This window comes from Mauremys reevesii, linkage group 1 (genome assembly GCF_016161935.1).
Source record: "Mauremys reevesii isolate NIE-2019 linkage group 1, ASM1616193v1, whole genome shotgun sequence".
Taxonomy (NCBI): domain Eukaryota; kingdom Metazoa; phylum Chordata; order Testudines; family Geoemydidae; genus Mauremys; species Mauremys reevesii.
Window position 1 is genome coordinate 249,007,747 of NC_052623.1, and position 27,044 is coordinate 249,034,790.

The 27,044-nt window shown below is 44.5% G+C and overlaps 1 protein-coding gene across 6 annotated transcripts in view; it reads left to right on the forward strand.

The window, feature by feature from the left end:
• MICAL3 (microtubule associated monooxygenase, calponin and LIM domain containing 3) overlaps window positions 1-27,044 on the forward strand; it is a 261,040-nt gene that overhangs the window by 223,060 nt on the left and 10,936 nt on the right. For 4 of the 6 annotated variants that reach the window (XM_039545905.1, XM_039545912.1, XM_039545923.1 and 1 more), the window contains 4 exons: window positions 2,304-2,354; window positions 4,418-4,525; window positions 5,294-5,387; window positions 13,296-13,346. In XM_039545905.1, coding sequence (XP_039401839.1) covers window positions 2,304-2,354; window positions 4,418-4,525; window positions 5,294-5,387; window positions 13,296-13,346 — 304 coding nt within the window. Of the gene's footprint in view, window positions 1-2,303; window positions 2,355-4,417; window positions 4,526-5,293; window positions 5,388-13,295; window positions 13,347-26,352; window positions 26,419-27,044 lie in introns of all 6 variants that reach the window. The other 2 variants (XM_039545944.1, XM_039545950.1) reach the window with 2 other exon arrangements.

The window sequence follows — 27,044 nt, forward strand, 5'->3', positions numbered from 1 at the left end:
AGACACGTCAGCCTTTTGGTTCACAACAAACTGTGTCTGGGGGTGTAAAACATTTACACCACACCCTGGCAAGTCTTGCTGCAGAAGGAATTGCATCCAGGATGTGGCTGGCAAAAGGGCAGCACTGACTCTTGATTTGTGCCTTTTAATTACAGCCCAAGTCAACTGCTTATTTCCTCCATTATGGGGGAAAAGAGGCTTCCTTCATGCCACATAACTTTTATCTGAACCCTTTCGGAGTTAAAATCCAGCTGATGTTGCTTTTGTGGTTGTTGTGTTGAACTTGCTTCCCAGAGGGCTTGGCCCGTTTAGCCTGCCCATCCTAGCATTAGCAATCAGCAGTGAATTAACTTTGTGTGGCTTGGTGTGTTGCGTTTGTTGAAAGGCTTCCTGTAAAGAATGTTCATGTCGTTCCCTGTGGGGTGTGCGCTAATAGGTGTGGGTGCATCTGTGAGAGAGAGAGAGAGAGAGAGAGAGAATGTACAGGATGTGGGGCGGTGATCAGAGACACGTCTCCTGCTGCAGATAGTTCGCTGAATATTAAAATTTGCATACATGTTCAGATTGTTTCTCAGCTTTCCATTCATGATTGTTTTAATTAAATGAATATTCTGCAAAAATGCTGGATGCTGGTGCTTTGCCCAGGGCGTGTTACAGTGTGCTCTGTACCTCATCGCACAATGGAAATTCACTTCACCCAGGAATACTGGGCAGTACAATCATTTCTCCTTAAGGGGGTAATGGAGATAAGGGTACGTCTGCGCAGCAGCTGGCCTCATGCTTCGCAGCACGGGTAGACAGACGCACACTAGCTCTGCTCAAGTTAGCACACTTAAAATAGCAGCGTAGCGTTGGTAGCTCAGGCCAATGGCTCAAGAACAGTCCCACCCAAGCCCCTAGGCTGTCCCGTCTAGCCTGAGCTGTTGCCTGTGCTGCTGCAACCACACTGCTATTTTTAGTGTGCGAGTTTGAGCAGTGGTAGCGTGTGCTTGTCTACCTCAAGCACAGCTAACACGTCTGTCTCCCAGCTGCTGCGTGGACATAGCCGTAGCATGCCACTCTTGAATCGGTAAGGTAGTAACTTTTTTTTTTAATTGAATTGAAATTACAAGACTGAGGGGCCAGAGCAGAGTGTTCAGCTATTACTGACTCGTAGCACAGCTCCTTACTGAGCCGCTGCTGCAGCAGAACACTTCCAACACCATGCAGCACCACGGAGTCAGTACTGGTGTAGTGAAGAGTGTCTCCATCTCAGCACTCTTGGAAGAGTCCCATTCAGGTAGGAAGTCAGAGCCTCCATTAGCTTATGAGACACAACACGCTCAGAGCCCCAGGTAATGTTCTTGCAGGTTACAAAGCAATGAGCGAGGCCATGGTGGTGGAACTCAGAGCTTATTTTTAATTAGTAAGCAAAGGCCAGATCGAAGCCATAAAAGCACCAGAACTTCTGAGAAAAAAGGCGGTGGAGCAGAAAGTAGATGAGGGGAAATATGAGTGAGTCAGCACGTGACCTTGCTGCCGCTCTGAACGTTGAACAAGCAGACACCAGAGTGAGTCCCACCAGGATGCAGGCTTAGGCTTTGTGACAAAGGCAAAACCCATGGACAAGATAACAGACTGTATAGAGAGCAGTATAGTGAGATATCTGAAAGGGCTTCTTCACCAAGAGATTCATTAATATGTAGAATGGACTGCTGTCTTAGGTGCTGTACAGATGTATAACTACCTCAGTGGATCCTCATCTCTGATTGGGGTTCCCAGCTACATATCTGTCAGTCTTATTTTTGGATAGATCTGTTGAAAGTTTTGTGTTCCTGGCAAGAAACATCGCGTGGACTGGGTGAATCTAGGGTTCTCACAAGCCAAATCTTTCTTTCTAAAAGAACTCAATCATATGCGTGTGGATTTTTTTTAAGAAGCCATATATGATTGGCTGAGTTGGTTCAGATCAAAACAGAACCAACCCAAACCATTGTTCCAAAGCTTGAACCAAAATTTTGTTTGTCCACATATCTACATATACTTATTGCCAGAATAGAAAAGGGGATCTCCTGGATGACTGGTTTTCCAAAGAGGCTCCTCAGTTGGAATTGCCTTCAGGAGAGTGCTGGTAAATGGATTTCTGAGTAGAGATTTTCCATTGTGCGTAATCAGGTTGTGCCAGGTTCACCATTTGTACAATTTTATGTTGCATTTTAAAACAGCTTTGTTTGTGTTACTGTGCATTTGTTTTCAATGTTGAACTGATTTTGCTCCATTTTGTGTGTTTTTATTTTTTTCCCGTTACCATTCCCATTTTAAAGTCGATTTATGTACCACACGCCCTGGCATTCAAGAGATCATACTCGTCAAAGGTAGTGTCTCCATTGCTGGCCATTGTTGCATGCATGCCCATTTATTAACCCATCATATCCATACCTTGCTCCCAGCCCTCCCACCACATCTGCACTAACACCACAACCCCTGACTCTGCATGAGTGAGATGTTAGCAAACGTTGGCAACGGAATCTTCCTCGAGATCATCTACAGGAAATGCGACAAACCCCAAACCTTTCTGACTCGTTAGACTGCATGCAATGATCAGTGCACCTCAGAGGTCCAAAAGGGGGACTGTTAATCAATCTGTAGGACAGTCTGGTGTTGCAGATGCATTAAGAACCCGTAGCTTCAAAGCAGGGCTGATTTTGTTCAGTGTACTGTACCTGTGTGTTTAAAAAAAAAACCCTCCCCATTTGAAAAAGAGTAAATGGTCCTGTGTTAGTTTCCAGGGTCTTTCGAAACACACTTGGAGAAACCGTGAAATCATAATGAAACTAGCCCAGGTTGTTGCATTAGTTTTTGCAGAATGGGAGTATCTCTGTTTCCTACACTCTATCCCTGCCCCCAAACCTAGCCTGTGTCACAGGAGTGTCTGGTGGGATCAGAAACCCGCACCCCTCAATTATTTTGCTTTCTAACTGGGGTAGCTTTATGTGCAGAAGAATGAAGAAGCAACACATTAACTCCTTTCCCTTGGCAGATATGATGGTGCCTCCATGTAATCCCGTGTCAAAAGCGTGGGATAGAGCTGCTGCCCTTTTGGCTTTAAAACTCCACTGAAGATCACACTAAACTATCCCAGATACTGGTTGTCAAGACCAATCTTACAACGATGGGCTGCTCAGTTGGGACTTGCAAAAGAATAGTGATGTTAACTAGATTTAGAAAAAAGAAATTCAGGTCTCCCTTTCCCAACATTTTGCCCCTTAAACTGAGCGGCATCTCTGTCCACAACTGGGTTTGATTATGAAGAGTCAGTTGCCTCTTTCCAGTTGTCCCTTAGACTTTGAATCTGTTTATATGAGGAGGAAAGGTGCTTTTTTTCAGTCAAGTGAGCTCTGTCAGGTTAGCTTGACATAATTGTGAGGCCTTGTTAACATCTTCAAAGTCACATAAGTTTGTGCCCACCTAGGCTACAACACAGGTAATACAGGTCTGACATAATGACTGAAAAGATATTAAACTGTGTCTACCCTGGTATTAAGAGGGCTTTCCTGTCGGGTTAAGCTAACTCGACTGAGTTAACTTGTCTGAAAAAGAACCTTCTTTCCCCTGTAGCTATGGCCTTTCTTCCCTTGACATGATTTCTTGTGGTTTCATTTTTCACTGGCTAGCTGTGATGGTGGTTGTTATGACAGTCCCTTCACTCCCTCCCTCCCTCCCTCCCTTACGTTTAGGTTTTGTCTATGCACACAGAAATTACAGTGATTTAACTAAGGACTTGTCTACACAGAAAAGTTTTACCAGCTATAAAACTGATATATCAGTATAACTCCTCTATGTGGACCTATGTTCCAAATAAAGAGTGGCTTTTTTCCATTTAGCTTAAAACCCTTCCAAAGCAACATTAGATAAACTGAAAAAGGCACTCTTACACTGGAATAAGAATGACCAGGTGTGGGGGATACTGATATAAGCGAAGGTGTGACTCTAAAACAGTATATCAGTATGACTTTCCCTTGTAGACAAGCCCTTAGCCTTTTTCTAAATTAAGTCAGTGCAGCCTCCATACGTAGACACTTTTAAATTGATTTCAGAGTGTCCAAACAAGAGGGTTGTACCAATTAGCTAAGTGGGTGCAATTTTTGTGCTTAGACTGGGTCTAAGATTCTATATACCAGCTAAAGCCAGGACTGGGATGCTGTATAAAATCACAGCTTTGCAGTTGAGCTACACACTCCTTCATGCTGTCTTGATCCTGACAGTGTCACTTGCTGCGCTGTGAACACCTGTGCAGATGGAACAGCTTGACTCTTTGCCAAAGTTGTGGGAATGAAGGATCACATCACTTGTGAGGTTAATGGAGAGAGGAGTGTCTTCTTTCCCCCGCGCTCTTGTTCGTGGTATGTGAAATCTGCTCTTGTTTTCCTTTCTGCAGAGAGCCTACACTGAGGAGGAGCTGAACGCCAAACTGACCAGGCGAGTGCAGAAAGCTGCCCGGCGACAAGCCAAGCAGGAGGAACTAAAGAGGTTACACAGAGCCCAGGTAATACCTCTGGTAGTATCTTCTTGCCCTGACAGGAAATACACTCTGCCATCCAGGAAAACCATGTTATCCTGACACTCAGCAGGATGTGCAAGAGAAGGCTGTTTAGCCAGATTTTGTTGATTACTTTCCTGTATTTCAACAAGATTGCTGCTGTTCCATCATGTTGGGTGCCTCATCACAAACATGCCAGGAGTTGCTCAAAGCTGTCATGATGGTGCAGAGCAAGGAAACACCTGCATAGTCAGAGCTACTACCATTGAGCAATAACCATTGTTAATCGAATGGAATAACAGATCTCCCGAAATAACATGCGATGCAGCTATGCCAGTGATGATTGTATAAGGCCACGGATGTTACAGTGGGATTTTGCTGCAATAAGTGTACCAGATGAACGTTTTATTGTCAGAGGCACCTTTGGAATGGGTGGTAGGTGTCCTTTCCAGGCGGTGGTGGGAGTTACATGAAACTTGTTGGCCAGTTGTGTTGTCTCACTGAGAAAGGGGCCCGCCTAACCAAACAGCACCACCTCTTGTCTTGGGGGTTGGTGGGAGACTTAAGCAGAAAATGGAACATCATGGGATTGCTTGCAAAACTAGGGCAAAGCACACATCTCTCTCCTGATTAGACACCTACTTCGGAAGTATTACATTGGGAGCAGCTTTTTGGAATTGCTGGGAGAAAGGGGAGCCGTCATTCTGGGCCGGATAATTTGGAGTACTGGAACAGTTCCTGATGATAGTGTTCCTTTCTTCCCTTCCTGAACAGATCATCCAACGGCAGCTGGAGCAGGTAGAAGAGAAGCAGAGGCAGCTGGAGGAGAGAGGGGTTGCAGTAGAGAAGGCCCTTAGAGGAGAAGCAGGTACCTTAAAATGCTGAATGTTTGCTGACTAAATGCCCATACAATAGTTCGTAACAATTTGTAGTTTAGGGTGAAGGGGTCCTCTCTGAACTGAAAGTGGAATAGTTTAACCTGGACTCAGATCATGAATTAATTCCCCTTTTCCCAGCAGAATTTTGAGGCCCTGTTATCCCTGAAGTTCTTCTAACTCTGGGGCTTCTCTCATGGGAGAAGTCCCCAGAGCAGTTGTCTTTGCTTGGGGCTCAGGAAATGCCTACCCACTATTCATTGAAAACTGTTGTATAAGAGCTAGGTGTTTCTATTATTATTTGGTGGTGGAACAAAAGTGGAATATTAATTACATCATAGAGAAATTGCACAGGGGTTACCCAGCTGGAATTCACTTAGGTTACCCAGAAAGGAGAGCCCAGTTGGCAGGATAAGAAAATCACTGTGAAATGACATCTGTTTTTCCTGCATTGTATTGGATCATCAAAGTTAGTGTCCACACAAGAGACCATCACAGAACTGTCCCAGCAAGTACCTTCTCCTCACTGCACAGCACAGACACCAATAACCTCTCACCCGAGCTGTATGGAGCAGAAATGCATGTACCAAAAGGTTTCACCATGTCACGCTGTTAATGGAATGTGCTACATCCCTTTTGTGACTAAATACAATGAGTGCTGAGCGAGGTTGGAAAAATATCTGAGCAGAAAAACACTTGTTCCAAGTGGCAGTTTTCTACCCCTACAACTTCCCCATATGATATCATAATCCAGAAAAAAACCCAGTCCCAAATAATACAATTATTGGGCCAGGAGCCAACGCCCCCCAGGCAAATGCAGGGCATGTGCGGCTGGCAGGCCCAGGTGTGTGCACCATACTGCAGAGGTCAGAGATTACAAGTGGTAATAATGGGACAGCTGTTTGAAAGGTGGAACAGTGTGGTGCTCGGATGGAAGAGCAGCCACTGTCTCTGAAAGGATTGCACTGGACTGGGTGATAAAGGTTCCTTGGGAGGGAGATCTGGTGTGGTTTTCATTGGTTACTACTCAGCCATCTCACTTGGTTGTCTTTAACCCTCAGCTGGGCTTTCTGAAAGTCAGAATCCTAGAATTTAAGGCCAGAAGGGACCACTAGATTTAGTCTGACCTCCTGGATATCATAGGTCACCAACATCACCCAGCACCTGCACACATGAACCCAACAACTGAAATTAGATCAAAGGAACTAAGATCTATAGTGTACTAAACGACTGTGTGCCAGAGGAAGAGAATATGAGTGACCAAGATGCACCAGTAATCGAGCCCCTGCGATAGCTGGGAAATGAAGTGAGAGATACCCAGATAATCTTGGCAAGTGACACTCACCCACCCGCTGCAGACATAGGCGGCAGGTTTGTATAATTTTTGGTGGGGCCCAAAATGGTGGTCCCCCCCCCCCCCACCCTGTAAGCTGATATAAAATGAAGCTACAGTGCGTCAGCACCACAAGATTACAAGGGTCAATTAAAAGTGGAAAGTCAGAAGCAGCACTTGCCTATTAATACCTAATATACGGTATTAAATTTTGTTGCACCTGTTGTGACAAAGTGGGAATGTTCTTAATGTTTTCTCTGAATACTGTGTGGGTGCCTCAGTTTCCCCTGCAAAGTGCCAACTGACGGTGTTGGGGACAAAGAGATCAGGTGGCCTCCTTGTCCGGAAGAGACACAAAGGCCAGATGAGGGAGTGTCAGTTTGGAGCTGGCTGGGGAAATCGGGAGAGGCCCAGAACTTGGGTCTGGGCTCCCCACCCCCCAAGATGGACCTGACTGAGGGGTCCTGTTTTCTGTACTTACAAGCTCTGTTTTAGACTGTATCCCTGTCATCTAATAAACCTTCTGTTTTACTGTCTGGCTGAGAGTCACATCTGACTGCGGAGTTGGGGTGCACGGACCTCTGGTTGCCCCAGGACCTGCCTGGGCAGACTCGCTGCGGAAAGTGCACAGTGTGGAAGGGCATGCTAAATGCTCCGAGGTCAGACCCAGGAAGGTGTAAGCTTCTTGCCCTGGAGACAGTATGCTCAGAGAGGAGGCTCCCCCAGAGTCCTGACTGGCTTTGTATGGAGTTGTTCCAAAGCATCCCAGCATCCCCTTCCACACCATGCGCTTCCCAGAAGTCTGCACAGGCACTGACACTCCCTCCTCTGGCCTTTGTCTCTTTTCCAAGCATTAGGAGGCCACCTGATCTCTTTGTTCTCCAACACCTTCAGTTGGCACCTTGCAGGAGAGTGGCCCAGGCTATCAGTTGCCTGGAGGCAGGATTGCAGCTATTCTCTGTGCAGATGGCATCACACTGGCCCTCTAGGGCTTTACAACAATCACACCCCCTTATCCCACCATCTAGAGCCTTAAGAAATGCATTGGGGAAACTGAGGCACACAGACAGTATTCAGAGAAAACACCTGTATACGACCAGTTACATACTTTGAAGGGTGTAAAATAATCAAATATTGTGCTAAATACAATGATACTCCAAACTGACCACCAAATTTAAGTTGCATGTTTTCCCCCTCAGGTGAGGGTTCTGGGGTGGGGCTGGGGATGAGGGGTTCACAGTGCAGGAGCGTGCTCGGTGCTGGGGGTGCAGGCTTTGGGGTGAGGCAGGGCTGAGGATGAGGAACTTGGGGTGCAGACAGGCTGCCCCAGGGCTAGGGCCAGAGAGGACTCCCCATCACCACCACTGGCAGCAGCAAGCTCCAGGGGAGGGACCCCTCCTGCCCCCCATGGCACACACACTCTGCACATGCTCCTAGAGCCCCTCTCAGGTCCAGAAAGCTCACTCCCCTCCCCTATGATGGGTACTGGGGGGGGGGCACAGGTGGCCTTCCATGTTGCTGCCCCTCACCATAACGTCACTGTGGATGGGGGATGGGGCTGCCCCTTGCCCAGCATGGGGCAGAAGTGGGGTAGGCAGGGTGGTGGCTGACTATGGGCTGGGGGAGCAGGGTGTCATAAAATTCACCCAAGCCCCAGCTGCTCAGGTCTAGGAAGCCTCCCTCTCCCATCCCTCCTGTGGCAGGTGGGTTGGTGGGTGCTGGGGGAGGGGGCATTGCCTTCACATGTGGCTTCCTGCCTCCCCTGTGCAGCCTGCTGTGCCTCACTGGGGGTAGGAGTAGGGGCTGGGACTGGGGCTGGAGCAGGGGGGGAATCAGGGTCAAACACTCAAACATAATAAAAAATCATAGGGTCAAACACTCACGGAAGCCCCAACAGCTGCTAAGGTGATAGGTGAATGATGTCTGTCTCCTGGCCCGTTTGTGTCTCCTCCAGGTAGGGGCAGGAGAGGGGAGGGGAGGGGAGGCCCCCTCCACTCCCCTCCCCCTCCTGAGTGCTTCAGAAGTAGTTAGCACATTCCTCTTATGCTAATGCTGCAGCCCTTAGGCTACCGGCAGCAGCAGCAAAGGAGAGAGAGAGAGAGACGCGCTGTGCGCTCTCTTTACATTCAGGCAGGGAAACTCCGGGGAAGGGGAAAAATCTAGCTCCAAATATTGGTGGAGCAGAGCCCCTGATTATGAATATTCCTGGGGCTTTAGCTCCAAGAGCCCATATAAGTTGGCGCCCATGGCTGCAGAGGAAAGTGCCTATAGAGGCTGGGCGATTAACAGTGCCTTATCCAAACAAAGGGTTGTGCTGCAATCACGCGGTCAGCATTGGAGCACAAGCTTGATCACCTCAGTGGTTTTTTTGTTCTGATTGATTTCTATATGTCGGTTCACAGAATAACCTGATGCAATAATACATCTGCAGTGGCACCTCTCTCTCTATGCTATCTATGCATTCAGACATGGCACCACTCGCAGACCCCAGGCCCTCTAGCTACTGCACAATTAATACCTCTCTCTCCTGTCTTTGGTTAGTTTTTTAGCTTGTTCCTCTGTCACCTTGAATCCCTTCTTCCTCATTCACCTGCTGAGGACATCCATGTAAGGAGCGTCACCAGAGGCTGTGGAGCCTTACAAATGGAAGCGTGTGCTTCTCCACAATCTAGGGAATGTCTAGCCAGGCAGGCAGTGATGGTGTGGAGGCTGTGGGTATCCAGTTTGGGGGGGCGGAGGGAGAGCTGAATTGGGGCCTTGCATATTTTACTTGTCATTGAGCCTGACAGAACCTAAAGCCAGCCCTGCATGGGCTGGTGTGTTTGTGATCATTTTTTTAAAAAACAGGAATATGAGAACATGCATCTCTCTTGTTGCAACTGCGAGAATCTCCTGCTCCAGCAAAACTCTGGGAGATGCTCTGAGCCCGTGACAGCACCACATTTCCACCAAAAGGTTGTACAAGTTATGTTTACAGAAGCTTCAGCCCGTCATAAGGGACTCTGCAGCCTGAACTCTTCCAAGTCTTGCAGAGGATAAACAGGGAATGCTTTATTCCAAAAAAGTCTAAATCCAACTTCCGCTGGCTGAAACATAGGCTAGAATGTGACCTGTGTCCCCCACTTCCTCAGCCAGCCCAGTGGGGGCATTTTACTTATCTTCACACTGGAGCCACCGTGTTTCCCCTCCTTTTAAAATCCTTACTTTACCCCTCCCTCAGTAGTGTTAGCAACTTTTGTCTTCTCCATCCATGGATCATCCAGGAAATCTACATACGTCTCCTACCCTTTTCCCTGAAGCAGACCACTGCATTGCCTCAGATACCAACTCAGCAGTGATCACTATGTGTGAAATTGCTGCAAACTCCACTGTACTTTATGGCTTTCAATCCTGCTTTTTTGTCCTTGGTCAGCCATGTTAGCACTTCCCTTTAGTGAAATCCGATAAGCAAAGTGGGGGTCAAAAGGAGAGGAATGTGTACAGTGCTTGTATGATACCTGACGACAGGGGCGGCTCTATGTTTTTTGCCACCCCAAGCAGGGCAGTCAGACAGCCTTCGGCGGCGCGCCTGCGGGCAGTCCGCCGGTCACGCGGATTCGGCGGCATTTCTGCGGGTGATCTGCCGGTCGTGTGCCTTCGGCGTACACGCCGCCGAATTACCCCCAAAGCCGCGGGACCAGCGGCCCTCCTGCAGGCATGCTGCTGAAGGCTGCCTGACTGCCGCCCTCACAGCGACCGGCAGGCCGCCCCCCGCAGCTTGCCGCCCCAGGCATGCGCTTGCTGCATTGGTGCCTGGAGCCGCCCCTGCCTGAAGATGGCCTCTCCCTATTTCCCAAGTTTATACTGAGGGAAAGAGTGCCCTGGCCATGCTTAAGGTAGGAGAAATACATCTCTTTTTTTTGTTTTTTTTTACACACCTGGCTGACACAGAGGGCTGAGGTACATAGGAATTACTGTACGGGATCAGACCAATAGTCCATCTGGTCTAGCATCCTTTCTTGAAGAATAGCTGGCACCAGATGCTTCAGGGAAAGGTATTAGACTCTCTGTAATGTATAACTGTATAATCACCTGTCCGTAGAGCAGATTTCTTCCTAACTTTCATTGCTGGTTGATTTTTGACATAAAACATAAAGGTTTATATTATTATTAATAATAATTTCAAGTAGCTCTTACAACGTGCAAGTCGCTGCACAGACATAAAGGAAGGAACAGCGTCTACCAAACAAATGGTAGGAGGAAATATGCAAGTAAAGTGGACAAAATGATTAACCACTTCTTGATGACAATATTTGACATATGGACAGTTTCCATTTATTCCTCAGATTTTCCATTGTTAATCAGTTAGGTTTGGTGCATTCATATAGTTTGTGGCCATGACCTCCACCAGCTAATTAAGTATTGTGTAAAAACATTGCCTCTGTCAGTTTTAAATTTGCTGCCTTTCACATTTCCTTTAATTGACTCCTTTTTTCCTTGTATTCTGAAACAGAATAGACAAGAGCACCTGATCGTCTCTGCACCGCGCATTATCTCTATCAAGTCCCCTCGTATTCATTTCTTCTCTAAACAAAAACATTTTAAATCTTTCCTCCAATGGGAGTCTCTCCCTGCCTTTAATCATGTGCACCCATTTCTGGGCCCATTCTATATCTGTAATATCTTTTCTAACATGGGGTGACAAGAACTAAAAACAGCATTGTAGGGGAGGATTTATGATTTGTTTATATCATGGCATTAAAATAGTTTCACTTCTATTTTCCATCCATTCTATATACATCTTAACATTGTTTGCTTTAACAACTGCCACTGAGCAGATATCTTCATTGAACTGTTCACAATAATGTCCAGCTCTCTTCCTGAGAGGTTACATTAATTTAGAACCCAGCAATGTGTATGATTTTTTTCAAATCATTTATTCCAGCTTGCATTATCTGATATCTGTCAACATTGAATTTCATGTATCATACTGTTATCCAATCATCTAACTTGGTTAGGTCCCTTTGAAGTTCTTTGGTCTACTTTAGTTTTGACTAAAACCTAAATAATTTTAGCTGCAAATGTTTCCACCTCACTGTTCACCTTCTTTTCAAAATCACTGATAAATACATAAACTCCACCAGTTCTAGTACACAACTTGGAGCACCCCACTGTTAATTTCTTACCATGTTGAAAGTTGAATATTTATTCCTACATTTATTTTTTGTATTCTTAGTTTATAGTCCATAACCGCTCCCACCCCCACCTCCCCATGGCTACTTCATTTCCTTATTAGTCTCTCTGTCTTTCTTTAACAATCTCTCCCATTGGTGGTTGCACAGACTAAATTCAAGGCGTAGAAAAGACATCTTTGAACATTCTGAAATGTGGTCTCCATCTCCAGTGAAAAGTTTGGTGTGTTCAGGAGTTCAGTCTGCTGAAATCTTTTTTGCATCTTTGCCTCTTTCTCTCAGTCTCAAAGAAAGTTTAATTCTCCACTTCCCTCAAATGCCCCATGGGAAATGGTGTTCTGCATGGGACTGATATTAGTTTATCAAAACTTTGTTTTTTAAAAAAAGGGCATTGGTCTGGTGGGACACATTTTTGGCTTTGGTCTCTCGTGTTTATTTTCCACTCTGTTGACTAATTATTAAACTAAGTGAGTAATGAGGGCTCTGTCATCTTGGATGTTTCTTCTCACGCTTAAAAGAGATCTTGGGCAGCCAATTTTAAAAGTTAAGGAAAATATGCCTGCAGCTCTCAGATCACCAAGGTTTGCCAAGAGTCTCTGGTCTTCATGAGCTAAACCATGTGCTCAGCCAAACAGAAAGAACTGCCCCCATGTGCCTCTTGCCCAAAGAACCACAGTGTAATACCAGACTGGCTGGCTAGCCCTTCTCTAGGAGGTGTGCAAATACACATTGTGTCCATTATCACACACCTGCACAACCACACAAGCTCTTTCCTTCCCCAGCACCTACCTCCCACCCACACCAACAGACATTCTCCTTCCCCAGCACATGTTTCGTATTGGCAGAAATATACACGTATCTTCCCAGTGCACACACTCATGGACTCCTCAGTTATTCCAGCACCCAGTGCCCTCCACTCATGTGCTGTACACTCAGTCTTGTCTCACCCCCAAGAAATCAATCCTTATACCTCTCCTGCAGTTTCCCCGAGAAATTATGGTGCTTCCTTAGGACACATTTTTCAGCCTGGAAGCAACAAGCATAGCTCTTCCTTTCTTAGAAAGAACAGGAAACAGGTCGGTGTCAGGAACTACTACACACTGAACAAGGTGAAGTGTCTCTGTACAGCCCTCGTGCCCCCTCCCTCTAGAAGCCCAGTGCCTGCCTGCCTGCCTGCTGGGGATTGTTATTCTGTCTCCCCATCTCCTCCAGTATATGTATAATACAGCTGCATGATTTCTTGTTGTTTTTGTCTCTTTCTCTCACCTTGTGTGTGTGTGTCTCTCTCTTGTGTGTATGTGTGTGTCTTTCTCTCTCATGTATATTGCTTTGATTTGGTGGGGCTAGGGGTGGATATCTGATCCAATAACTCTCTCTTCACCGATTCCTTGTTGTAGACTATTGGGGAGAGTCTTATTACAGTGACCTCATCGACTTGCACCTGGGTGGTATGTATAGCAGAACCTCTTACTGAGACTAACCCCGCTGACAACCCTCCCCAACCTTCCCTTCACCTCTTTCTCCCAACCTTGGCTCACAAACAACAAGAAGAAATAAACCTTGCACATAATTGATTAGCTATAGCAGAACCCCTTTTCCAGCTCAAAGAGAGGAGAGCCTGTCGCAGTCCACAAACCGTTTATTGAGGGTTTTTTCCCACAACAGCGAAATCCTTCTCCTTTAGGGTTGTACACTACTGAATTCTGTTTCTAAATTTAATTTTTTAACTCCTAAATCTCAACCACCTTCCCTGTTGGTGATGAAGCCCATTTTGTTGTCTGGCTTCCCAAAAACATTCTCTCCCGCCACGTTCCACTAGGATAAAGAAGTCAGCATAAAGTGAATGGGGGGACAAAATGAGAATCAAAAACAAGAAACAACAAACTTTAGGAGCTACCCTCAGTCTGGGGGAATAAATCAACCCAGTGCTCTCAAAAGTCTGCTCCTGAGGTTCCCCTTTCTTCTTCCAAAGAAACTGGAGTGTTCTGATGTCCTAAAGAGAGCAAAATGCTCCCAGTAGAGACGTCGGAAACACTTACTGGTGGATAAGGGATACTTCTTCTGACTTACTTTGTTGTATTGCAGGTTAGGAAATGCAACAAATCCAGATCTCATATTCCCCTGAGACCCGCTCTGCATCATCCAGCTGTCCATATGGAAGCTTCTGATTATATTAATTCTCTTTTATGTTATTTAAGATCCTTAAAAACATGTATTAGAGTGATTTACTCTATTTTTGTTGGATGTAGGGATTAGAATCATCCCTCCGACACGGCAATTTTCCTTTCTTGCCTGGGTGCCGCTGCCTGCCTCCCTTAATAGATGGCTTTAGTTTAGGATTGTAAATTCTACTTGTCTGTAGTTTGCCAGCCTGGACCATTAAAATCCCTTTCTTTATTTTAGCCCCCATTGTAGCAGTTTCCTCGTTTAGTCACTAAATCTAGACTTCGTAGATCTAGCCCAAGCAACCAGCACTCTGTAGGTAGAGCCAACACAAGTGCTGGCTCACCTTGTCTTCTCTGGCCCTCATTTCTCACTGAGAGTATAAGCCCAAAGTGTAGGTAGGGAGAGCATCAGGACCAACTCCCCGGAATGGAAAGGAGCGACTTCCATGTACACACATTCTGGTCCTGATCAAAGCCTATTGCAGTCAATGGCACTCTTTCCGTTGACTGCAAGGGGCTTTGGATTAAGCCCTCTAGGAGCAGTTTACTTTGTTTTAACTGTCGTTTCCTCCTCCTGCCTTTCCCCAAGACTTCCCCCCGGCCATCAGTGCACCACACAGTAATCTCTGTCTGTCCAGCTGCTGGGAATAATTCCAATCCACCCTGATGCACTAGCTTTTTGGACAAAAAATACCCACCTGCGTTCAAGTGACAGAATACAGGCGTTTTCTTTTACTGGCCCCAGCTTGCTTTCCAAATTGTCTGTGGGAATTTTCATGTGGCAGGCCTTCCTTGGAGCCCTACGCTTCCTTTGCTGTATCAGTCTCTCTGGAGTTTATCTTGTACTGAGACTTTTTTAAGAAAATGTTCAGAAGGAAGGCTCTTTCCAGACGTGCCCATAATTTATGCTCCGTATCCTTATGTGCATGTACAGTAGGAGCTGTAAAAGGGTTGATGCTGAGTTACACTTAATAGATCCTTATCCCCGTCTAATGCTATCTCCATGATACCTTCCCCTTCTTCTTATCCTAATCAGTGCCTCCTTGGAGACAGCAGTCCCCTCAAAATCACTAATGATGGCTAAAAAAAATAAAAAGCAGAAGCCTTAATTCATTTAAAGGGACACTGTCATTTAAAAAATGAAATCCTTCCTGGTGCTGCAAATATTCTCAAATTATTAAAACTAAAAAACTAATTTACGTTTCACAATTTATGGTCGTTGACTTTTTGAATTTCTCTCAGCTTGGACAGTCATTTTCTGTTTATAGTCAGTTTTACTTTACGTGGTGCTCATACACCAGCACAGTTCTGTTGTGTTTGGCTTTCCAGCACTCCAGGGGAATGTTTACGTTTTAAAAAAAGGTCATTGACTTATTTTTTAAAAATCTTGAGACATTTCTATTTATATTAGATGGTGAAAAGGTGTTTTAAAAATACACTTTAGAATTGGGCCAAAAGTACAGTCCCTGGCAGTATCCCTTTAAAAAAAGTCAGTGCACCCTACCAGATGATGTGGCTTTGTAGTTCAGTTTGTTTCCTCTGTGATTGGTTTTACATTTGCTTTGGGGGCTGCCAGAGCACTTAGGCCAGAAACGGATGCACAGTGCTGAAGTTAATGAAGGAAGTTCATCTCTCATCTCCTTCATTGTTCCAGTGTAATGGTGAATTTAGGCCTCAGTCCTGAAACTGACATGCCTGGGCCAACTGCTGTATCCATATGGAGCGCCACTGAAGTTGTGGGGACTCCATATGGGTGCAGCAGCCTGCCCACACACTGTGTGTTCCCAGACTGGGGCTGTATTCCCCTGCTAAGCACATTCTGAATGGCTAGGACTCCGATTCAGATTAATGATGACTCTAGTAGCAGTCAGTGTCAGTTCATTGCCCCAGTCTCTGAGGCTCAGACCAGACTGCAGAAGCGGTCGTATCCACAGAATGCTGACCAAGAGAATCAAAAGTACAAAAAATCATTGCTCAAATTGAACTGTCAATCTCTGAACCCTCTTGAATAATTAAGGCCCATTATGAATTTTGTGTTTGTGTTCTTTGATACCAGCATTGTTGCATTACAGTAAGTCATTACAGATTCCACAGCAACTTTCACAAGAATAGCAATGCTAACCTGGACGTCCTCGTTGAATTCCAATTTGTGTAATATATGTACTGCCCTATATTGCCCCTGTACTTTTATTTAGATGGCGTATTCCTCACTTCCTATTCTAAAATGTTATATATTGGCACTGTTAAACAGATGCTGCATTTCATGCTAGAGATGGCTGCATTTCAGTGCCAGGCAGTCAGTCTTATGTGTATATTATATTACTGCTCAAAAACAATGTTAAAAGAACATTATTAAGGCTGCAAAGTCAAGCACTTAAAAGTTAAGAAATGCCAGAATGAAGATTACTCAGGCAGCCTTAATTTGTTTCCTGTGCATATGCATTATGATACAGTCTTTAATTACATGATCTCATATGCTTTTTCCCACAGGATCCCTGCCTCATTCAATGCACGATGGATGGTGCTCCCTTAAAGAGCAGCTATTCAATATTTTATTTTTTCCTCAGTGTTCAGTGTGTGGCCCCCTGGCCTTATTTACTGCACATCATTCAAACCCCGCTCTGTGCCACTCATCACTATAGTATCTGAGTGTCTTCACAAACACTAGTGAATTCATATTCACTGCACTGCTGTGAGAGGAGGTATTATTATCTCCATTTTACAGATGGGAAGCTGAGGCACAGAGGAATTAAAGTCAAAAGTTTCCACTAATTTTGTGTGCCCAGTATGACACACCTAGGATTTGATATTTTTTTTTCAGAATACTTTGCATCATATAGCACTTCATATGTTCAAACTGTGGCTCTCATTAACATCAGCTGCAGCTGGGAGCACTCAGCACTTCTGCAAATCAGACCACAGAGTCTCAGGTTGGTCACTAATATTAGCTTCCTCATTTTCTGGGTACCCATCTGTGAAAAGTTTGGTTTATCTGACTTTCCCAGCATCAGATGGAACTCTGTGGCAGAAGCAAATATAGAATCCAGTTCTCCAAGGCTGCATTCACCTCCTTAACCATGAGACCATCCTTTTTCTTCTTGCAGTCCTCTACCTCATTCACTAAACACCTTCCAACTCCTGCAACAAATGAGGCAGGGCCCTATAGACAAAATCTCCTTTACAATATACCCTGATTCATCCTCAGAGCAGTTCTATCCTGGGCACTGAATGAATCAGTGTACAAATATGAGATCATGTAATTAAAGAAAAGATTCTTGTAAAGATCAGCCAGGAGGGAAGCATAGAAAAAAACCTGACTAATATTTGTTTAATTCTGTATATCCTGTTTAAAGCATGCTGCACCAGAACCTTGATTTTTTTTTAAATTCAAGTTGACAGTGTCCCTTTAAAGACCTGCAAAGTTAGTCTTACACGGCATGGCTCAAACCAGTTGGAATTGGGATGGTCCCGTGTCATGTAGTTGGCAACCATAAGCCTCCAAGATGGGGGAAGGACTTCAGAGGAATGAAAGAAAGAGGCTACCTCCCATGATTTTTTACTGGCCTAAGTTCAAAGGACAAATGATTTTTTATTGGTCTAAGTCAGATGTGGTTTTGGTTTTATCTCAGACTTCAGTATTTGCCAGAAGCTGGGAATGGGCGACAGAGGATGGATCACTTGAGGATTACCTGTTCTGTTCCTTCCCTCTGGGGCACCTGGTATTGGCCACTGTCAGAAGACAGGATACTGGGCTAGGTGGACCTTTGGTCTGACCCAGTACGGCCACTCTTATGTTCTTACTCTGGCTGCTAAAAGGAAGTTTTGGTGGGTGGCATAAGAAGATTAAAAGTATCATTCACTTCCTCTTTCCTGAATTGGTGAGGACAGCTGTCACCACAGCAACGTACAAGACCCTGAGAGTTAGCCTCTGACCTGGCTTTTCTGACCAGAACTGCTGTGTGCTGACTGTAGTATAAATAACCACTGTGGTTAGCCAGCAATGCCCAAATCTAATGCCTTGCTCTAGGCAGCGTCTCCTAGAGAACCTGATCCCACTTGGCCTGAGGTGCATCCATTTGAAATCAATAGGAGTTGTAGGTGCTCAGCACTTCTCAGGGAAATCAGCTCAGCTCTGATCCCGTAGTGCTCATGCAGAGGAGACTTACTGAGGCTGATGATGGGGTTTAATTTAGGAATCCTGCTGCCACCTTCCGTTTTTCCACTGTTCTTTTCTTCCTGCCTGCCTCGTCATGTCTGGTGCTTCCTTTGCATTTATGAAACAGCGTCTCACAGCAGAGAAAGGAGGAAACCAATCTGGGGTGTTGTCCTTCCAACAGTGCATTACCTGGGGCAGTAGACTATGGTTAAGTTGTTAAACAGAGAGAGAAAAAATATGTGGTTGAGGGACTCAGGGAGTTTTTAGATGAATTGAGCTACAAAAAAATCCTCAAGAACTCTTCTGAGTTGCATGTAACAGAGAGGAAGATGTATTTTGATAACTCTAAAATTGTTCCTTTTCCTATAAGGTTTAAGAGCAGAGGTGTTCTTAGTTCAACTCCCAGTTTTGATATCTAAGGTTTTTTCACGGATATCAGTAACAGAGAACAGTTGGATGCAGATTCTCCTACCCCTGAAAGAAAGATTTGGTGAGGGTAATTCCTTCAACGCAGTTTTGTACCTGCCAAGGTGAGAGTCAGTTGACGCATGTAACTCATTACAGAGCCACCATGTGCAGACAAATTTAGAGCATTGATTTTTCTGATTCAGTCTAGCCAGGCTCCATAGTGACCAAAAGCCATTGCCATCTGCTGGCTGTTCGGTGGCATATGTGAAACAAAACTGAGGATTCTCAGTCCAGTTCCCAACACATAGCACAGACTGCTACCACAGTTAACACCCTCACTGGTGGTGTCAATGGAGAGACCTAGGAATGGTCATGGAAACCGAATTCCCCTCTCATCCCTAGCCTCCTGTAGGCCAGGATTGAGCCACATTAGCAGGACAATCTGGGGAGGGTTGCGATGCAGCTACCCACACTGTACCCATGCTGTGGACAGAGGAGTTGGGTCTCCAGACCTGCCAGTCCAGGGCTTTTAACCAGCATGAAATTAACATAAAATTAGAAAAAATGTTTTAAAGAACAGATTTTTTTACATTCATCTACCTAGTGTACTGGTCCCTTTGGCCCTCATGACACGGGCCTGGGAAATCATTTTAACTCCTTTCTAGCAAGGATTGTGGTTTAGTATAAAGAGGTGGTAGTTTCCCTCGCTAAGATAGATAGGACCTAGCCGTGCAAAACACTGTTAAGAGAGCCCCATTATATGTGGTGAGGAGAGGTGAAAAGTCCTGGGAGAAGCAGCAAGGCTGAAATGGAGGTGAGGTGCAAGGAGAAGTGACATGGGCAGGGCAGGATAGATGGGGACCCAAGGCTTCATCGCTATTTTGTGAACTGCTTATTTTGTTTGGTTAGGCTTTATCTGTGCTTGCCCGGAACCCAATCTCTGCCCAAGCACAAACCTGTCGAGTCAGAGCCTTAAATAAAGAACCCCACCTTTTAAAAATGGAGCTTTTGTGGAATTTAAATGTGAAATATGATGGTAAGTGGGCCGGCTAAAAGAATGATCTTGCTAAAGAGAGAGGTTTTTCTATTTGTCACATGAAATTGTTCCTGATTCTCTTCTTATAAAAGAACTACAGGGCTTTTCTTAAAGGGATCCACCAGAAGGGCTAATGAATGTGGATGACATGTGAATGTATTTGGGGTCCATGATCATCTGTGAAAAGTTCAATTCCCTCGCTCCATGACCTAGCATAGATTTAACTTGTTTAACTAAACAATCCCCATTTAATGATAACATGGTAAAATCTATGTGCAATCACTCACTCCACTACAGGAATCACTAAAAATGGGGAGTCCATACAGATAGGAGGAGAGTGGAGATGTTGTACTGTACTGAATAGGATGGTGTAGCCTACAATGCAGTAAAATGTTTGGGGTTGTATAGTACAATAATAGAGCACAGCATCATACAGTGATATGCACAATACAATACCATGATGATGGATGCCTTATAAATGCTGCAGTAATAATTCACTGCAGTACAGTGGGCTATGCAGCTCAGTGTAAGGCAGGACAGTCATTCAGTACACTGCAATACTCTGTAGCTTTGCCCAAACTCCTGTAACTGTGTAATACAATGGCAACATCTTGTTTATATGTTACAAATAAAAAAGTCTGGAACCCTTTCCAAGTCATTCATTATGACTGGGAACAGAGGAAGTGCTACTGGAGGAAGAAGCATTAGTATAAGCAGTAAAGCCAGAGTAGTAGATCACTGCAGGAGAGGGGACTCTGTGAGAAGAGGTGCTTCCGGTTGAAGACAGTAGCACGTGGAGAAGTAGAGGCTAGGAAGGGGGCGGGGGTTATGATGCGGATGCAGTGGGATTAGGTCGCAGGGCTTTTGGCAAAGAATTTGGATGCTAGAGAAGCATTGTGGGGTCTGGTGTGGAGGTGTTTCTGATGGTGAGGAAGAGTAGGGGGGGTCACTGGGAAAAATAAGAATTCTCTTATGAGGTGGTTACTGAAAAAAGCTGCAAGGGTGAGACAGTGGTTCTGGCATGAGACAGGAATTGGGAAAAGCAGTAAAGCTAGACTGTAAGAGGGTAAGGGGGCTGTGGAAGCCGTGGTGGCGCTAGGGTGCAGTGGGGTCTGGCATGGGAGGAGGGATAGCTCAGTGGTTTGGGCATTGGCCTGCTAAACCCAGGGTTGTGAGCTCCATCCTTGAGGGGGCCATTTAGGGGTCTGGGGATTAGTCCTGCTTTGAGCAGGGGGTTGGAGTAGATGATCTCCTGAGGTCCCTTCCAACCCTGATATTCTATGATCTATGTGGGATGCAGGGAGAGACCTGGGAGAAATGACCAGGCCAGGGCCTGGGTTGGCAGAGGGAAAGGGTGTTTATAAGGAAGAGTGAGGCAGGGAATACAACCGGCTCTAACAGTGGAGCAGGTATTGGGAGAAGAGAAGGAGGGTTTTATAAATCTCATAAACCACAGTGCAGTGGAAACAGCACACATTATCCTTCGTGGCAGGAGTAGTATGTGCACCATCCGACCATTGAGATTAGTGTGTGCACTAAAACAAACACTTTCACCAGTGCTCTACTAGCAGGTGAAAGCCAGTGTTTTCACAACAATGCCATGTTGATGTTTTTGAGAACATATTAAAAGCTCCAGAAAAAATATATATAAAACAACATGTCATGGTTGTGGTCTACTGTAGAGCATCAAATCAGGAAGGAGGTGGATGAGGCATTTCTAGAACAAATAACAGAAATATCCAGAGCACAAGACCTGCTAGTAATGGGGGACTTGAACTACCTAGCCATCTGTTGGAAACACCACATTTTCAATAAGTTCTTGGAGTGTTTGGGGAATTGTATCTATTTCAGAAAGTGGAGGAAGTAACCAGGGGGGACAGCAATTTGAGACTTGATTCTGACCAACAGGGAGAAATTGGTAGCGAATCTAAAGGTGAAAGTGATCATGAAATAACAGATTTCATTATTCTAAGGAAAGGAAGGAGTGAGAGCACCAGAATAAGGACAATAGACTTTAAAAAAAAAAAAAACTGTGACAAACTCAGAGAAATGGTAGTTAAGGTTCCATGGGAAAAATATCTAAGGAAATAGTTAAGTAGAGCAGGCAATTGCTTAAGGAAATGGTTTTAAAGGTACAACTGCAAACTATCCCAATGTGAAGGAAAGATAGGAACATTATAAATAAGAGGCCAATATGGCTCCATCAGGAGCTTACCAATGACCTGAAAATCAAAAAGGAATACTACAAAAAGTGGAAACATGGATGAATTGCTAAGGAGAAGTACAAAAGAATAGCTCAAGCATGTAGGAACAAAATCAGAAAGGGTAAGGTACAAAATTAGTTACACCTAGTAAGGGACATAAAAGGCAATAAGAAGAGGTTCTTTATATATATGATTAGGAGCAAGAGTAAGATGAAGGAAAGTGCAAGTCCTCTACTTAATGGCAAAGGAGAGCAAATACCTGATGACAGCAAGAAGGCTGGGATGTTTAATATCTATTTTGCCTCAGTCTTCACTAAAATGGTTAATGGTGACCAGATACTCAACACAATTAATATGAACAACAAGGGGGAAGGAACACAAGCTAAAATAGGGGGGAAACAAGTTTAAAGAATATTTAGATAAATTTGATCTATTCAAGTCAGCAGGATATGATGAAATTCATCCTGTGGTACTTAAGGAACTAGTTGAAGCAATTTTGGAACCATTAGCAATTTTCTTTGAGAACTTCTGGAGGATGGCTGAAGTCCCAGAGAAATGGAGAAGGGTATACATACTACCTATCTTTAAAAAGGGGAACAAAGAGGTCGCAGGGAACTGTAGACCAGTCAGCCTAACTTCAATACCTGGAAAGATACTGGAATAAATTATTAAACAATTAGTTTGTAAGCAACTAGAGGATAATAGAGTTATATGGAATAGCCGCCATGGGTTTGTCAGTTCTGAGTCTGGTACTATTCAATATTTTCATTAAGGACTTGGATATTGGAGTGGAGAATATGTTTATCAAATTTGCAGATGACACCAAACTGGGAGCGGTTGCAAGCACTTTGGGGGGCAGGATTATAATTCAAAATGACCTTGACAAATTGGTCAGAAATCAAGGTGAAATTTAATAAAGACGTGCAAAGTACTTAGCATAGGAAGGAAAAATCAAGTGCACAGCTACAAAATGGGTAATAACTAGGTAGGTGATAGCACTGCTGAAAAGAATCTGGGCTTTATACTAGATCGCAAATGAAACATGAATCAACAATGATACAGTTGCAAAAAGGCTAATATTGTTCTGGGGTGTATAACATGAGTGTGGTATGTAAGACGCAGGACGTAATTGTCCTGCTTTACTTGGCACTGGTGAGCCTCACCTAGAGTACTGTGTCCAATTCTGGGTGCCACACTTTAGGAAAGATGTGGACAAATTGGAGAGATTCCAGACGAGAGCAACACAAATGATAAAAGGTTTATTAAACCTGATCTAAGATGAAAGTTTAAAAAAACTGACCATGTTTAATCTTGAGAAAAGAAGACTGAAGGATGACCTGATAAGAGTCTTCAAATGTGTTAAGGGTTATTATAAAGAAGTCAGTGGTTAGTTGCTCTCCATGTCCAGTGAAGGTAGGACAAGAGGCAATGGCTTAATCTGCAACAAGGGAGACTTAGGTTAGATATAAACTTCCAGTGGAGGTTGTGGAATCCCTGTCATTAGAGGTTTTTAAGAACAGGTTGGACAAACACTTGTCATGGATGGTCTAGGTTTACTTGGTCCTGCCTTAGCGCAAGGGGCTGGACTTGATGACTTCTTGAGGTCTCTTCCAGCCCTACATTTTAATGATTTTATATTAAAACAGTAGTACGTGTCTGGAGACCAATAAGCTGGGTTCCATGATAGCTGTGACTTCAGATCATGGCACATGCTGGAGTGTAACAGCTAACATGATAAAAAAAAAAGGTAAGTTTTCAACTCAGAAAGGATTGCATTTTACTCTGTCCTTTGCTATTTGGGGTGTTTAGCATATAAAGCGATGCGTATTCCATTTTTTAAAAAGGATTGCTCGTCACCTTTTGGTTGTACAGAAGTTAGGAGATTGAGTTAAATTTTCCAGAACAACTTCATCTCTGCTCTGGTATGTATGATCACATAACTTGTATGCACTGACATGACATGCTACATGCTTTTATCTGGTGTAATAGAAAAGAATGCAATTAAACGTAACTCTACAGTGCATAATTCACATTATGTACATTGTGTTACTGGCAGAGCAGTATTAATATTCATTTAATGGGCTAGAGTTATAGTTGTTATGGGGACCCGAAGCCTTCATAACTTGATTGTCAACACACGTTGCTTGGGGAATGGTTGAGGAGATTATAGGTATTAGCAAAGAAGAGGTTAGGAGCAAGAAAAAAGTTCAACCAGAACTACAAGAAGAGCTTCCATGCTGTAGTTACAGAATAGTAGCAGCAATATAGTCTTCCCTGTGGGATGCATTATGCAGCAGACATGGGTTTATACCTGGTACCTCACTCATTGGTGTTACAGTGATAACTGCATTTACTAGCTTACAGCCATGCTTCCATGGTCTACCAGTCAGACCACATAACATGCAGGGCCTGCTCAATTCTTGTATGACAAATAAGAGCCTGTGCAGTCTGCAGCTGCTATTTCTAGAACTACTTGTCCTTCTTAGAATGATTGTATATTCAAATATAAGTGACACGTAATCTTTCCAGCATCTGCAACTTTGAACATTTGTAGCAGCACAGTTTGGTGCATGTTTCGGAAAGTTCTGCTTGGACACACTCTGCTCAGTGCTCTTAGACACACAAAAAAGTCTTTGTTCCCAAGGAGCTCACAGTCTAAAAAACAGATCAACCAAGAAAACACTCAGAGATGGAAGTGGTGATAATGATATTTTGATGTGAGTTATAGTTCATGTTCCTCACAGAAGAAGCAGGGTTTCAATGAAGAGATGGGATGTTCAGATGGTGTATACTCAGCACACTATCTTTTACATACATTTCCAGAGTTTTATTTCCTATTACCAAGGCAAATCAAGAATTCCTCAGCCACCATCTTTGAAATATTTAAACAAAGCTGGGGGTGAGTTTTCAGACTCCCACCACACATGCTTGAAAACTTTGTTTCTCCCAGAAAAAGCACTTCCGGGCTCAGACCAAGTGTAAGAAATGTCAGTATAAATGGATTGAATTTTTTTTTTTTAAATTCTACATGAACTAAAACGAGGGTTTATGAATGGAAGTGACATGAGGCTCAAGCTGTGACTATCACGTTCCTGACTGTGGAACCTCTCCTAATGTTCTCCCTTCCTACTCCCCGTGCAAAAGATTCGTCCTGTCAGAGAGAGCGGTGCTGCTCAGTCACATGATTTTGCAAGCTGATGTGCTTCCCCCCCCCACTCCAGTGTGTCCTATATGTGCTGCACTAGTTCTGTGATGGTCCCTTCTAACGCCCTCCCTGTTCACCAATATTGTAGGGCTCTATAGTGAGAGCTGCCTCACTGTCAGATATGCTGAGTTATTTTGAATTCTGTGAGTTATGAATTCTCCTCCTCATATAATTGCTGTTGAGTTACTGCCTTTCCCTGACACAGGCATTCCTTCCTTTTTAACTACACAGTGGGAGGGATAGCTCAGTGGTTTGAGCATTAGCCTGCTAAACCCAGGGTTGTGAGTTCAATCCTTGAGGGGGCCACTTAGGGATATGGGGCAAAATCAGTACTTGGTCCTGTTAGTGAAGGCAGGGGGCTGGACTCAATGACCTTTCAGTGTCCCTTCCAGTTCTATGAGATAGGTATATCTCTCTCTATATATTTTAGATATCTTAAGCCTCCAGCTTTGATATTCAGGCACTTCTTGGTCCATGTGTTCTCCTGAGATACTGTTAGAAATGTTAATTATTGGTGGACATGCTGTTTCTTTAAAAGTGGGTTCAATTTCATGTTGCTGCCCCTCCCCCTCTCCTCCTCCTCGGATGACCGTCTAGTTCAGAGATTCTCAACCTTTTTCTTTCCCAGTCTCCCCCCAACACCCCAACATGCTGTAAAAACTCCACAGCCCACCCGTGCCACAATAACTGGTTTTCTGTGTATAAAAGCCAGGGCCAGTGTTAGGGCAATTGCGTGGGGCCACAGAGGCCCCCATGAAGCTACATTGCTCTGGCGTCGGCTTCAGCCTCGGGTGGCAGGGCTCAGGGCCCCAAGTTTCAGACCCATACAGGCAACGGAGACCTTTTAGATCTTATTTTAAATGCTGACATTTATCAGCAAGAGAGAATTATTCACCCGTCCTCACCTACTGTCCTTGTATCTCACACACTCAACATGGTGTTAGAGTGAAGCCTCTGCAACTGAAAACCCACAATGAACAGGAAAAACTCAAGAGTAATCTTCCTCCCTGTAACTGTACAGCTCAGTAACCGCTTCTCCCACTGCCTCAGTCTGCTCCTGTCTGTTATCCGTGCTGATGAGGGACCTTACTCATCTGTAGATTGTTTCCCTCGTTTCTGCTTCTCCATTTCTTGTATTTTTTCTTTTCTTCTTGTTGTTTCCTTTCTTTCTCACTCTTACGCTTTTTGTCCTCTGCTTGTCTTTTATTTCACCCCTTTCCCCCTCTTCCTCTCCTCCTCCTCCTCCTCTCCTCCCTCTTCCTCATTTGGTCTTACTGAAGTTGAGCCCAATGCCGGGACACCACGCCGTAGACCTCTCTCCTTCTGCCCTTGCTGTGCCCATGAAGGTAATGTAACTTCACGCAACCTCTATCCCCCTCCACCCCAGCTGGATTTTCATAGCAGCACTAGTTGGCTGGTGACATAAAATATCTATATATCCAACCTCCAAACCCCTTCCTGTCTGTCTCCTTCCCTCAGTCTCAGTAGCAACCTCTGTAACAAGCTTGTATGAGTGTGCAATTTTTAAAGGTACAGTATCCCTTTTTCTGTTTTTAACTGGGGAAGGGGTAGTCTCAAGGTCACTGGGGCATTGATTTGCAGTGGCAGCAGCAGCAGCATCATACTCTAAAGCTCCTGTTTTCATTTGGTGTATTTGATTTCTCTATTCTTCGTCACAGGTGTCTGGGAGACGGGGCGGGGGATGAGGGAAGAGAATCTCCTTCCGTAAACGACTGTTTTATTGTATGGATGGATTAAAGGAATACTGTGTCCTTACAAAGACCGGTTTGCAAAACATCCTTGAGCTTTAAAAAACCAACCAACCTAAACCAGACTGGTCTTCCGTGATCCATGTCTTGCTGAGTGCATTCTTGAATTTGTCCCAGATGGAGTTTGCCATAGTAGAGTTTCCATTGCCAAGGCATGGGGTAGGGGGTGGAATGTGATCACAGCATAACTTTGCTAACCACTT